This window comes from Pomacea canaliculata, linkage group LG11 (assembly GCF_003073045.1).
Source record: "Pomacea canaliculata isolate SZHN2017 linkage group LG11, ASM307304v1, whole genome shotgun sequence".
NCBI lineage: Eukaryota > Metazoa > Mollusca > Gastropoda > Architaenioglossa > Ampullariidae > Pomacea > Pomacea canaliculata.
In genome coordinates, this window is record NC_037600.1 from 2,215,050 (window position 1) to 2,230,502 (window position 15,453).

Sequence of the window (15,453 nt, forward strand, 5' to 3'; positions counted from 1 at the left end):
AGTTAATAAATCAGGCTATGAATTTTTAAATACTGGAACAAAGTTGATCTTTTCTCAATTCCTTGAATGAGCCAGAAGCATTCTCTAAAAGTTCAGCATGCTAACAAACTTTCATTTTTCCAGATGCACCTGTCTATAAGGATATAAATGTATTTAAATATCTATATGCAAATGTCTGCACACAAAAAATTAAAATTACAAAAAACATTAAAAACAACTACCATCTAAATAAAATCCTGTTCCTAAAACCCTTTAAAACAAGTCTTCGAAGGCATTAACTAATTTTTTTCTTTAGATCATTCACACACACAGCCTGATATGAGCTATAACATCAAGAGGAAATTTACTGTAATTCATATAACTCACCAAATCTTTACAAAGTAATGCTTTATTCTGAACTGATGCTTTCCTTCCTACTTTGCATAAAATATAACCTCTTAAATAGCTTAGTAGTAATACATTAGTATTCTTAAAAATCAGTTTCTGAAGGGAAAAAGAGAACCATATCGTGGAATGTAATTCAAGCCATATGCGTGTGATGTTTAAAGTAAATGTCCATGCCTGTCTTGTACAATGGTCAACATTTCTACAAGACACACATTTGCCCATTTTTAAAGAGAGGTTAATTGAAGCCTGCCATGTGAAGATTAATATAAATGAACGGACCTGCATTCTTATCTATGCAACAAGGTACTTAAAACTGAGTTATTTCAAAATTTTGTAAGACAACTCAGCAAACTGCTACAACCTTCTACAGGACTGTATTAATGCAAATGTCACAGTGCAAATGGCACTGCACATGCTTGGAGTATTCACTGCCTGAACCTTGATCAAGTACAAACATGCTATGAAGCAAACCAGATGTGCTATAGACACAGATATGCTTTTTGTCATGACAATTATAAGATTTTAGTTGTCTTTAACTGCTCTAAGAATCAACTGTCTGCAAACCGATTATGATGGAATGGCTTTTACATTTATCTGCTAGTAACAGCACAAAGTGTGTCCATCCCAAAATTTAAAAAATGCTGACGTTAATACAAATATTAAGAGGTGAGAGAAATGCCAGCTGGATTACTCGGCGGCATCTGATGGATTTACAGTAATGTATGTCTCATCCGTGCCTTGAATAAAAGGTTGTGCTCGAGGGTCAAGGTCACTTTGAATCTCAGGCACCGGCACTTCGACCACTGTGAAGCTAGTGGGTTGGTTGACTGGAATAGCACTGTAAATTCCATATGTCTGAAAGAAAATCATACACCTTAGTGATTTGTCCCAACAGAAGCTGAAAAAAGCCAGATGGCAAAATGCCTGCCTAAGAATGATAACCACTATAGCTGACTCACAAACCTTCTGCAATTATCAAAGTCCGTAAAGCTGTGGCTGGCTGAAAACAAATATTATAAGAAACGGCAAATGCATATAACACAAGAACAAGAACCAGAACAATTTTTTATCCCTGACTTAAACTAATCATCAGACACTACTCAATGCAAAGTGAAAGGCTCACAAAGGCTTCTTTTCCCAGATTTCAGGGATAGTACATTTTCTAGACAATTTTCAATGACAGAAACATTTTCTGTAAAGAAAAGCAACGCTATACACTTTTGGATGGGTCATGGTATGTATGCACAAAAGTTTTCACTAAATGAAAATGAAAGATTTGGTTATGAAATGATGATGCTGATAAAAACAGCCTCTCAGGTGCCAAATTCCACAAACCAAACAGTTGTTTGAAAGTTACTAATCTTTACACTATGTATGGAAATTACCTCACAGCTACTCATGCCTAATAAGCCTTGTGAGCACACTTTCCAAACATCTCTGATCTAAAGGCTGACACATTTCCTTTTCTACTTACCTGTCAGACAATAACAATCAGATGCCTAGGCTTGCATTCATCTTAATACAAGGCCATTGTCTAAACAATTTATTTAGAGAAATGTTAAGGTCATTAAACCTGAGAAATGAATAAAGCTACAGTCAGATTCTACAATATCCCCAATGTCCACCTTCATGTTTTAAACACACAGGTGTTTCCTTTCATTATTGACTTCAGTGTTTATCAGTAAGATTCTACGATATCCGCAATGTCTACCCTTTTATGTTCTAAACACACTTGTGTTTCCCATCATCACCGACCTTGTTTGTATTTACCAATAAACACATACTTCAGTAAAAATCATAATATCAAAAACAGCAATTCACATGTTTATCATAAAACTGACATCTTCCATCAACAAATTCAGATGCTTTAAAACAAACAGTTAAAAGCAACTACTCTGTCACATAAAACAAATTATTTTGAACATTTTTACACCAGGGAAAAAGAAAAGGCAGAACAAGTGCAAGCAAATGTGTCAGCAGTTCTACTAAAACCAGCAGGTGACTGGTCTAGTGACACAACCTTGTGATCTTGGCAGATTTAATCTAGCATGGTAAAGTGAGCTGATGAATAATATACTGATGTATAGCATGCATTTCTGAGGAAACAATGATCTGCATCGAACTGCCTTATTTCCACAACAAAGGATTCTTGTCTGTTTTAATGAACGTTTTGAGAGAAAAAAGACCTACAACCAAATAATTGTATCATAATGGTTGTGCATATCTAAATATACTAGTTTAATGCTACTGTTCACATTTTTTAATTTTTGCTTTCTTTGGGTTATTTACGGTTTTTATTTCCTTTTTTTACCCCTGGGTCTGCAGCCTTTTCTGCAGAAAAAGTATACTAAGAAATGACTATATGGAAGCCCTGGCATTAATTTAGTTTATTCCTTGTTACTTCTTGAGAAGCATAGGGCTGCAAGGAAGCCCTAGCATGCTTATAAGTAATGCCATAACTAAATCCTAAAATAATTTCATTACCTATAGTTCCTAAATGGTAACTATTCTTTCACAAGATAACTATTTTATTTTGCTTTATAACCATCTGGAATGCCTTGCCCCTGCTGCTTCAAAGTTATCATCTTGCAGCTTGTAAGACCCTCTGTCAGGATTACCCCCACCTCCCATTTGTTCTTGTGGTTTTCAAACTGTTGCTTGATGATTATTATTAATCATTTACATAATGAGTTAATGTTAATATTTCTATTTCTCCATTACTTTAACAAGAATGTCAAGATTATCTGCACGGCAGAAAACATTGCACTGATCGTAAGAATACGTCAAAATATAAACAAGGACATTACACCCCTCAACCGCCAACACCTCCACAAAAGAAAAGAGAACGAGAGGAAATAGAAGAAAGCAGCAGTTATAAGTTCTAAAACATACCCACCAGAAATATAAACATTTGTAATATTGTTTATATACTGATGATCCAGATGTTCATGTTTGTCTTTGTACATGATCCCACGCACACTAATAAACTCAATTTGCGAGGCACTAATATGAAATGACTTGTATTTTAATAGTACAATTTTTTTTCTTAATGGCACAGAACAGTGCACTATGATAGTTCAGAAACCACATTTTGCTTTTGCATAATGACAGATTTTTCAAAGTTATTTCCTTTCTCTGCCATCTAAGTCTTGTATATTGCAGATTACATGCTAGTGATACGACTATTATGCTAAGAACAACTTCCAAGTTGTATGTTATTTTTGCATGCTATGTACACACAATCAGAATAAAAGTGTTGATCACCTAAATATGAATGTTATAATTTCTTTACAAAATAAACGTGGTATATAATAACACAAACAGTAAAATTGAAAAATAAATTTCTGTACCTACCTGCATAATTGGCATGGCAGCTGGAGCCAGGCCCTGCAGATCACCAGCTGGTCCAACCACATATGGCTCCACTGGATAGGGAACTAGGCCTGGGGTCCCACTGTAGACTGGGCCTGGCTGCTGCAACAGCTCTCCTGCTATGTGATGAAGAGGACAGGCAGCTGCTGACGCCACACCCATGGAGGTCAAGTCAGGCACCCTTGCAGCTTCCAGCAAGATCTGGGGAGGTGCATGCTGAGAAGCAAGGATTTGGGCTGCACCCATGGGGTTGCCCATGCCACTGGCCACAGGGGGAGGAGAGGGCCCTGCCACTGGTCTAGGAACCAACTGAGGATTTGCAAATTGGATAGTCTGTTCCGAACTATGAAGTCTCAATGGCACTTGCTGAGGGTATTGATGGATTGTTGGACATATCTGCTCTGCACAAATGGCTGCAACCAAATATTAATGCGCAAATTGTCAATGCCATAAAGCAGAAGGATTCTAGTGATCAAAATCAAACAAAAGGTATTTACACTCTTCAATTTTTATAAGAAACATACAAGTGGGTTTCCATTTCTGCAAGCAAAATTAAACACTCACCTTCAGGCAAATTAGCACCACTGAAGGTCAGCCGTGTGACTGGGCCTGACAAAGAACTGCTAGTGGACATCCTAGGCCGTGTGATGGCATATGCCCCACCAGGCATAGGAGATGGTGTGGGTATGGGAATGGCAAAGCCAGGGCCACCTATCTGCAGATGCTCCTGCACTGCCTGAGCAACAGCACTGGGTTGTGCATAGACAGATGAAGCAACAGCAAGACCTGCTATAAGGTTTGTCAGCTGACCAACACTAGCTGCTTCCCTGTAAGAATAATTCAAAGACAACTACAATCACACAAGGAACCATTCACTCAATCAGCAGTTCTTCCAAAACAAAAATCTTTGCTGTTACACAGTTATCTGCATCCTGTTTCCCACAATAACACTTTGTTCTGGATTTTTCCCATGCAACATGTACAGGAATGAGGCATTAGGATGGTCACTTTGAGGTTTATGCTCTTGTTGGAGAGAACATTATCTGGTGCTTATCCATCTCTCGCTCGCTTGAAAAAATTTATTTGAAAATGAAAAATACCGAAAATCTGTAAAATATATCTATAGGGTTGAACTCTGCCATAATTACTGGTAAAAAATTAGAACCATTAATTTGCAGAGTGGCTTATAAAAATGTAATCCTGTGAAGCTGTTACGCAACTCATTGTATTCAAGTCATGCTGCACAAGAACATTAACACAATACAGATATGCCATGAAACTCTGCTCAGGATACAAAAGAATAACCTTTCATTTTCTGGCTCACATAATTAACTTCTGAAAGTCAACAACAACAATGAAGTCTGCTCACCCTTCACCAGCTATGCCTCCTATAATGTCTGCAGATCCACCTGATTGCCCCTGGCCACTTGCCATTTTCTGCCGAGAAGACTCCTGAACTTGTGCCAACTCCAACTTTTGCTTTGGTGTGAGAGAGTTATAGGCGGACATGGAACCAAACCCTCTGTTGCTTAACTTCTTAGATCGTGACCGATACCTTAGTTGGATGAGGGGGGAAAAAAATCAAAAACATGCAACATCTGCACACCCTTCGGAATTGTAGTAAGCCTTAAAGAAATTTAACACTTCTCCATTAAAAGAAAAAGTTTTAAAAAGTGCATCATTAACAAAGTTTGAAGTATACATCTTGTAAAAAAAAATAAACATGGTAAAGGAAATTTTTCCTAAATTAGTTTTAGTACGATCAGAAATGTATACTAAGTGCCTTTATCCTACTTGATCCTGTAACATAGTATGATCATTATGGTCACCAATGACACTATCAGAAAAAAATAACTCTGACCCTGTAATTCAGAATTTCACTGATTCTTGTTGCTGTCACCAAAGAAAGCACAGAAAGCAGAACATTGTTTTTCACATTAAAAATCTCTGGAAGGCGTAGTTCAAGGGCTTAACAGTTCCTGTTGCAACTGGGGGTGAAAGGGAATAAGAAGAGGTCAATGTTGCTCCCATAGTCAGTCCTTGAATGCCTTCAAGGTACAGCAGAGTGGTAGCCCTAGATTGTAACAGGTTGCAATCTTTTTCATTAAGCAGACAGAGGAATTCTGCCACGTAGCTGGTAATTGCTCCATAATCAAAGTTATAAGAGAGGCACTCTTATCAAAGAATGACATGCCTCTCCCAAAAATTGGTCTTTGGCATTGTAGATTTCTCTTTGCAAGCATTTCACGTCCTCAGAGGCCAACTTCTTTTCAACCAGCTTCTGTTTTGCATATTGTAATTCGAACAGAGTAGAGTAAAAAAAGAAAAAAAACACACACACATATATCATGATGTGCATATATAAATGAAAACTGTTGGCACCCTTAGGAACTGTTCTACTACGAATTACTTTCCTTAGGGAGTTAAAATATCAGGTATTCTGTCATATTTAAAACTGGGCAATGAGTCAGTTGATCAAGAGCCATGTTTGAGTTGGTTGCCAGTTTCTCAATTTGACATAAATTTGTACTCCAACAACTAAAAATGACAATAGTAATATTCGAAGGTTAATGCATATTCTAATAAAATATTTTATTGTTTGGCAAATTATGTTTGTATACATTGTGTAAATAACTATTTTTTTTAAATGTCTGCCTCGTAATCTACTTGCACAACAGGAGTTCTCCATTCCACACAGCTACCATTTTTCATTTGAATTTAATAACTTGAATTTAGTACAAGAAATAGTTTAGTTAGTTTATTCCTTGTTACTCCTCAAGGAGCATAGGGCCGCAAACAACACCTTGCCAGCAGGCCCAGTTTTGAGCAGCCCCCCTCAGTTGGGCCCATGTGGTTCCCACGTCCTCTGCCTCACTCTCTACTATTCTTGTCCAAGTCTGCTTTTGTCTCCAAACTCTCCTCTTCCCCTGAGGGTTCCAGTCAAAGTACAAGAAAACAGTCAAGCTTCCAGGAGGGAAATAAAACCCTTGGGATCGGTTGTAGTGATAGTAAAAGCTTTAAATCAATCCCAGACCAAATGGTTACTAATGCTGTTAATCAACATAGCCTATGGGTCCAGGACTGGTGAGACAATGGCCTGGAGTTAATGACTAAAAACAACACAAATGTATTATCACCTGTACTTGGAAATAAGGTGTGAATTCTGTAAAATACTGCTATGTCCAGGGTACTTTTTTTTCAGGAGAGTTTGCAAAGTGAAAATTCCATCGTGTATGACACCTCACATGTGCTGTGATTGTAATAAGCAACCAGAAACATCAACGCCTCTCACATGCATATATGATAGAACAATCTAGATGATCCATGATGGAAAATGCTAAAGCTGCATGGCGTGGTCAGCAAAGTCTAAGCTATAGGCTGCTTTTCTTTCTTGATAACTTGAGTAAAGAGAATCTACGTTTTGATGAGACAAGCTAAGAACACAGCTCTAACCGGAATGGAGCAGCATCAAGATTTCACCCTGAATTACAGGATCAGTTATTATTTCTGGTAGCATCCTTGGCTATTGTAACAATCATGGTATGTTCACAGGGTGGAGTAGGATGGTGGTACAGTATATATTTCTAATCAAAATAAAAGCTACAATTAATATGTTTTTGGCACCAGTAAAAAGGGGAGGGGTGCTTGGTGTTTTACACCGTGCCAACAACTAAGGCTATATCATGGCAAGGCAGTCAGCCCTGTAAACAGATGCCACAGTAAAAGGGGGAACTTATGAAAACAGAACTAAGGGGAGAAAAATAATGGATATTTTACAAATGAAGGAAACTGAGGAATTTTAAAAAAAGTCTTTACTTTTCCAATTCATCCTGTGAATGGGCAAATGTGCAGCTGACACCCCGTGGACAGCTGCCTTTAGCAGTGAAGTCTCGGCACATGCTGGTCTTGTAACGTGTATTTTGCTGTGGTACAGTCTCCATACGCCGATGGCTATAATGAGACAGGAAGTCAACCAAACCCTGTACAACCACCTTAAGTGACTTCATGACAGCCTCCAGGTCTTCCCAGGAAGGAGCAGGGCAGTCTGTAAAAATATAACAGAATTTAACACAGTGCTACAGCCCATTTTTCAAACTTATTCACATTAGCAATTTGCAAACTGCAATAGGAGTCTAGAATATTTTATAAACTTCAAGCATAATTATTATCAAATCTACAAAAGCTAATTCATTTTTATTCACATGAAAAACAAAAGAAATTTAGTAGATAAAAGGCAAAAGGTCTTGTAGCCTTGGGTAGGAAAGTGTTAGCGGTTTACTGTTTCTAGAACTCGGCTAGTGAAAAGTGAAATCAACCCTTTGCTTTCCCCTACCCTCTTAGCTGTCTTGATAAATAAATCAGGTACTAGCCGTAAGCTAGTTAGACAAAAAAGTTCTCCAGTCACAGGCTGAGGAAAGCCTCTAACTGACAACCTGTTTGAAAGTCCAGTGCACCAAGCTATTGTTTCTCTCAGCTAGGTGCCAATACTTTAAAATGACCAACAAGCTTCAAAGATAAAGGAGTATCATTTCTAAGACATTTAAGTTTTTTGGTGGTTTTCTTTTTTGTACACTCTGCCTGTACATTTGCTGCCTCCCCTTTTAAAAAAAAATTTTCATCTCTCTTTTACACTTATAGCCCATGCCATTCTTAATTATTCCAATATTCACATCATGAACTACTTGACCCATGTTACCATTACCTCAGTCTACATATCATATGTTCCAAAAATGCAAGCTTTTCTTACCCCACCATCATGACCTAAAAAACTAAAAGAAAGGAAACAAAAACAGGCTAGTGGGTAAAGATTGTCTACCTGGACTGGGGTCAATCTTTGCAAGGAATTCAAGATGAGGCCTTAGAGACAGCAGACTACATGGGTCACCAGTCCTCTGTACTGCCAGCACAAGTTCATTGATTCCCTGAGCAAACGACTGGGGGCTCTGATGCTGTAACAAAAACAAGAATGTATTATTGCCAAAATCAGAAGTACAGATAATTTTCTCACAGGATAAATGGAAGAAATAAACTGACAAAGGACATTTTATTTCAAAGCACATAAAATAATCAAAAAGAACACTTACAATAATAGAACATGTAAGAGAACATAAAATTTGTTTTTAACTATTTGGATATGATGGACAATGACAATGGCTTTGACAAGGAAGCATAAGGAAGGTGATTTTCATTACTTTTAATGCAAAGTTCAAATTCTCCTTTTTAAAAATGTATAGATTTCTTAGTCTAATGAGCGCAGCAATAATTAAAAAACTAACTTCCCCCACTGCTGTCTTAAAAGTCTGTAATATTTATACTTTTATGTTGTGCTCAGAGGGTTAAATTACTTTCTAAATTATATTTCTTAAACTGTTTAAACTGTTTTTGAACATGAAACTGAACTGAATATATCAGTAATACTTCTAATTTCTAAATGCATTATCTGGTTTTGTGCAAATATTCAGCAACTACATCATACCAGCATAACTACAAATGGAAAGTACTTCAGAATGTCTACCTTGTCAATTATTGACTGCATGTGGGATTTGTGGGAGGAGTCACCATATAGAAGTGAGGACCACTGTTCAGGTGAGATGCGCAGACCAGCCTCCATAGCAATCTGTACTATCTGGGCATCATGTTCCCGTCGTAATGCCTCATAAGATCGGAACTCTTCCTTAAGCTGCATCAGTGATGACTCCTCTTCTCGCTTCGTTACCTGATGCAGAAGTGTCTTTTATTATAATCTGAAAACGACTATCTCAAAATATTCTTCATGGTAAACCTAACAGCCGACAGCAAATAGTTAAATACAGCTCTCAAACCCTGCATCAGATTCTTCTAATCTCAAGGATATAAGTTGTTTGGAGGAAGAAGGCAGGGGTGGAGGGTAGTCAAAGCCATCCCTTTCTCACACAGCAGCTGCATTCTCGCAACCCAACTATTACACATACGCACTAAAGAGCTTTACAATACCTTCAGTATGTTGTACACACATGCACTAACCAATGCAAATTCATCAAGAGGAAGAGGGAGAGAACTAGATTGGAAAAATGACCTCCCTCTCAGTATTTGTCAAGTCCTTCTTAATATGTGTCACGGATCAGTCCGTGCCGCCTTAGTTTAATCCCTTCGCTGCTGGTAAATAACTTGTATTGAAGAGTGTGAGTGTCAGCAAGAAAAGGGAGATGACTCTAGCGACAGACAGAAGAAGCAGACAGCATTAGCGGACGAGAAAGGATGTTGTGTGTGTGTGTTTTAAGATAAAAATGTAGATGCTAGTAATAATATCTTGCCTAGCCACTGGAGGCAAATCGGGATAGTGGTACCAAAAAACCTGTAAATTACCTTCCCTAAGTAGTTCAACCAGCATGATTGTATATTCTAGTATCCCTACCTTTTAAAAACAGGGGTTTTCCACAAAAAAAAAAAAGAAAAAAGAAAAAGAAAAAAAAAAAGCTTTGAGTACATGCCAAAAAATTAAAAAGCTGTATAGAAAATATATTTAACCTAAGACATCAATCTTCCTCCAGAAAGCACAGACAAAATAATAAATAATGTTAATATATATGAGAGTTATACAGCACACAATCATACTCACAAAAAAGCCTGCTCTCAGCGCTTAAGACAAGTAGAAAACATGGACAGAATACAGTGAATAGAAGGAAAAACAGCAATGAAGACAACTAATAAAAGATAAACATAGAAGACATAAAGGGAACAAACAAAAGGATGGAGAATGTTGTGAATCTGAAAAGGAAGATGAGCAGGCAGACCAGCCAATTGATTATGATCACAATGATAGCCAATTAGGTTGATTGGTGTAAGGAATAATGCTCATGGAACAGATGTGTTTTAGTGCCAAAAAACTTACTCTAAAGCAAGAAGCCCTGTACAGAAGCTGCACCACATGTCCAATAGCTGTTTTGGAGGCTTGTGGATACTGTTTCTCTAACCGCTGCACTACAAACAAAACCAGCACCTTTCTTGACAAAGCTCTCCCTTCCTCAAGAGCTAGCAGTATTAGTCGAAGAACTTCTTCTTGCATACCTGCATAATACACTTCTGAAGTTAGCCAAAACATTGTTAGACTACCTACAGGAATTCTTGAAATTTTGAATGTACTAGCTAAAAAAAAATCCGAGTAATATAGTTATTTGTTTCCTTTTTAAAAAAAAAGACATTTTATTTTTTGAAAATTCTGGAAATGATAATCACATGAAAAAATGAGTAAGTCTAAAGAACAGAAGTTTACATCATGGAACACAAGAAATTGCTACCTGACATGATTCACTTTTTCAAACCTTAAAAAAAAAAAAAAAGTAATATAACACTATATCTCAAAGATACTGAACAGAGCACAGCACTGTCAGTAGTTTATTACAAACATGAACTAGAATTTCTTTCTTTTGTTTTTACAGAAAAATGTTTCTGGATTGACATACATCATTACTTATGTTGCTAAAGGCTTCAACCAATGTGGCAGTTTTAAACACATACTAATGATATGATGAGTCAAATGCTAGATATTTCTGCTCACAATTTGTAAGTTATTATCTTATAATAAACTAAATACACTTATTTGAAAATTAATTTTGAACCCAACTGATCTTTTAAACATAATAAAATATGATATTCAAGTATTAACTCTTACCTGGACCCAAAAACTGGCAGCCACGAGTTCGAACAGCAGCCCAAAGATTGGCAGACAACTGTTGTGGATTTTGGTGTGCCAAGATAAGCTCAGTCACAGCACGTTCTCCAAGACTGCGTGCTGCCCTGGTTGCCCTGGATCTCCCTTCCTCTTCAACAAGCTGACAGTTGATAAGTGTCACCAGCTTGCGCTGCATAGGACGACTGAGCATGCAGCCTGCACCAGTGTTGTTCACTGCAATGTTGGTGGTTTTGTTAGCGCTGTTTTGAACTTGAACTTGTGTGCCCCCTGATACTTTATTTCCAATTTTTAGGTCCGATACATCTTCCCCTGCTTCTTCCAGCTCTTGTAATGACTCTGAAATTAAAAAAAAAAAAGAAAAAAAAAAGGCTGCATCTGATCTGATCTTTCTTTATAAAACAATGTTCTTTATTTTTTAAATTTAAAATAATAACTGTTAGAATTTGATTTTATTTGTATTAACAAATATAAACTCATGCATAACAAAGAACTGCTCTGCTATTGAATTAATCCTTCTAAGCATTGTCTACCAAAACCACACGCATCTTCAGTGCATATATTTATATTTACTAGTTAACAGTCTTGGAATAGAGGTACATTCATTTTCCAAATTTCATATACTACAAAATACATTTTCAAAAAAAGATCCTAAGTGTTCTGGAGGTGGATTAAATTTGATCATATTTAGTAAATGCAGCTAATTAAAAAAACTTGCCACTCACAATCACAATGGTTTTTTTTTTTTAATCTGTATTTGCTGGTTTCAGTTTTTATTTCTCCTTTCAGTAACTCCTACATGAACCCTTGGATTCACCTTCAATTATTCACCTTAAATCATGTGAAATGACTTTTCATTTCTGGTAAGTTATCACCCCACAGTCATTAAAATGTGCATTAACACCACCACCTTCACCTTCAAGTATTCACCTTAAATCATGTGAAATGACTTTTCACTTCTGGTAACTTATCATCCCACAATCAGTCACTAAAATGTGCTTTAATACCACCACCACCCCACTCCCCTGCAATATTATGGCTTGTTTCTTTTCACTCTTTGCCATCCTTTAGAAAGTGCCAATGAAGGAAACTCAAAAAGCACAACAAAAATAATCCTTTTTTTCTCATGCTGATGACCATCTTTTTCAGTTCTTTATAATACAGATGAAAAAAGGATTGCCAAAGTTAACTGCAAGATTATGCAACACCACTATATCACACTGTAATGGTAGAATCTCTAACCACAAATAGGACAAACTTTAAAGGGCTCAGATTAATGCTGTTCATACTGTCTTCTGTAGGCAAAAAGCAGATACCTTTAACCCCTGCTCTGTGAGCTTCACTGGCTGCAGTTCAAACAAGCATTGTAAGATTGTAACACTGTGCTACCCTTGTCTTCACAGCCTTGCCCAAGAAAGCTGTCTATCTGAACTACTGACAACTCACCACCCACATCAGTCTCTTTGGTCTGCTGGTGTTGTCTCCCTCTCTGTGCAATGCATTAGAAAGAAGAAATTCAGCAGATGCTCCTTTTCTTTCTCAGGCCATGCTGTCTGAAATTCTCTTCCCCTTTCTCTTTGAACTGTGTTTACCTTCAAAGCCTTCAAAGTCAGCCTCAAAACCCATCTCTTTGAGAAAAAACTTTGCATCAAAGCTCTGTTCTGCTTACTTCTCAGTTCTTTATCCATGCACTTATTTCAATTTTTTTGTCATGGTGTCCTCTTTTGCTAACCTTGTTTCTTGTAAATACAAGCTGTACAGTTGACTGTTGGTTTGTTTGAAATCCTTTGTGAGCAGCACATTGAACTTGCATCCAAATGGGGAAATGAGCTCTACAAATTCTATTATTATTTACCCAGCAGCCATAGTGACAGAAAAGTGTAAGTAATTCACATGTCTATAGAGCCAAACCCTTCCCATTCATCAATCTTGTATCTTCCCCAATAATTGATTACACACCTGTTTAGTGAGTGGTTTTTTTCCCCATTGGAGGCATAGGTAAAATTAACACTAACCCGATGGCTAAGAAACCAAAACTATGGTATAAATGTATTAATAAATTTAGATCATGAAGCAAAATAATATTAAAATTAAAGGTCTTTATTAAAAAAACATCAACTCATTTACCTTCTGAAAGAGGTTTCAGATATACTGCAAGCTCTTCAATGCACTTTCTTGCTGACTCATAATACTCTGCCTTCCTGGCATCAAAGAGATCTCCAATGCTATCATCTTTGTCAATTAATTTGTCTGGAATTGCTGCTCCAACAAGTTGCAGCAAAGCATAATTTACTGGTAGTTTGTCAATGTCACAAGTAATAGGGCTCTGGTCAAATGGGCACTTGCTTTGTTGCAGTCGAGAGAGGCACATTTTGCATACAGTGTGCCCACAGCCTAAGCTAATAGGCCGATTTGCTTTTTCACTAAAAAGTTTATAGCAAACCTCACAAGACAAAAACTCTGTCCACTGGGGGCCTTGGATAGGCATTTTGAGTTCAGTATGCACATGAAGCTAGTCAACAATAAAGCTGAAATTCCATAGGAGACACTGAAAAAGAGCATAAAACAAATGTTTTTAAAGGAACACCTGACAATTTTTAATCCATATAAAAGCTTCAAAAGAAATGGTGACCTCTCAAAAGCACAAGACAAAACTTTATAATAATTCATGTATATCAACAACCCTAAAGGCAGTAGCCTATACTTTGGAATGACAGCTAAAGCCAGTCCATCAGCTGGTTCCAACAATCATTTTCTGATCATGTTATGTGGATTTTCTTTTCCTTTGGCCTACTTTTTAATTTTATACTCAGTCATGAGGCCGTCAACAATCACTTTCTGGATGTGAATTTGGCTGGTATTTTTTTCTTTTTTGGAAGGGGGGGGGGGATAACTTTCATGTTTACAAACACTACCACAATTTTCTCTTGGGAAATTTTCTTTAACTTAGTGCTCTTAAATTTTGAAATTGTTATAAAAATTAAGTTTTTCTCCCCTTGTCACCGTCAGAGGTCAGTTGTGGCTTAATAAACTTTTCTTGTGTTACTAAACCTTACACAATACATAAAGTACTTTTTCCTTAGTTTGTTTTCCGTCTCTGGAGTAAAAGTAGGACATAAACCAGGAAGAGTACTCCCTTATTCACTAACCAATTTTCTGCCACTGCAGTGCTTTTTTGTATATTAGGCTGTAAATGTGGACAGTGTATGCGTGGTTCACTTAAATCATTAGTCCTAACAACGGATTCTAGCAACCGTGAGTTTAAACGTTTTCTGCGAATCTAGAACACGGTAAGTAGCCCCACAAATGGGCGCGTGACGTCAACATTCACCTATCTCATATGTTTTGGTACTTGGTAGTTTACAGCCACTGATTAATAAAGATCTCCAAATATGCTGTACAGCACAACTTTTTTGGGATGAACCATAAACGTCATGTTTTCAGCTGAAGGCTATTTTCCGTTTCGTCCCTTTCATCATTTGTTGAACTTACCCAGACAAACGACGCTGTTTTAACTAGAAGTAAAAAAAAAACAAAAAACACAAAAACGCAATTTGCTTTTTTTTCATATCTCTCCCCCTCTCTCTCACACACAATCTCTCTAAAACATAGGAGTGGTAGCTTCGTACAGTTGACTGATCCCCACACACGCCCTAGCTTGGTTCGTCAGTGAATCGGTACAAAACAGGCAGAAAATTTTCGACTAGCTGCATAACTACATAGCAAACAAAATAAAAATTATTTTACCTTCAAACACTCATCAATGCGATGAAAATCACCTTCCGCCATTATCTCTCATAAAATCGAGAGACAGGAAAGGAAAAATAATCCAAAATGCGTAATGTCACTTTTTCCTCACGTCTGACTTGCCATACTTGCGGATGTTGAGATGACACAAGCCTACTTTTCAGTGGCTAGAGCAATTCTTCCCGGCCAATCACATCGTTGAAAAGAAATACAAGTGTTTTGATTCCATCTTGCGTTTCCGCGAACGCCAAGAGATCTTTCTAAAGGAAGAAACACAT

At 37.2% G+C, this 15,453-nt stretch overlaps 1 protein-coding gene across 1 annotated transcript in view; it reads right to left on the reverse strand.

Moving 5' to 3' along the window:
• Positions 1–15,330, reverse strand: part of LOC112575204 (roquin-1-like) — a 33,544-nt gene extending 18,214 nt beyond the window's left edge. Inside the window, exons 1-10 of the mRNA XM_025256888.1 lie at positions 15,176–15,330; positions 13,556–13,976; positions 11,411–11,767; positions 10,631–10,806; positions 9,275–9,475; positions 8,576–8,708; positions 7,576–7,804; positions 5,129–5,314; positions 4,324–4,586; positions 3,742–4,172 (exon numbers count right to left, since the gene is read on the reverse strand). Coding sequence (XP_025112673.1) covers positions 3,742–4,172; positions 4,324–4,586; positions 5,129–5,314; positions 7,576–7,804; positions 8,576–8,708; positions 9,275–9,475; positions 10,631–10,806; positions 11,411–11,767; positions 13,556–13,916 — 2,337 coding nt within the window. The 5' untranslated portion in view covers positions 13,917–13,976; positions 15,176–15,330. The remainder of the gene's footprint in view (positions 1–3,741; positions 4,173–4,323; positions 4,587–5,128; positions 5,315–7,575; positions 7,805–8,575; positions 8,709–9,274; positions 9,476–10,630; positions 10,807–11,410; positions 11,768–13,555; positions 13,977–15,175) is intronic.
• Between the last annotated feature and the right edge of the window lie 123 nt (positions 15,331–15,453).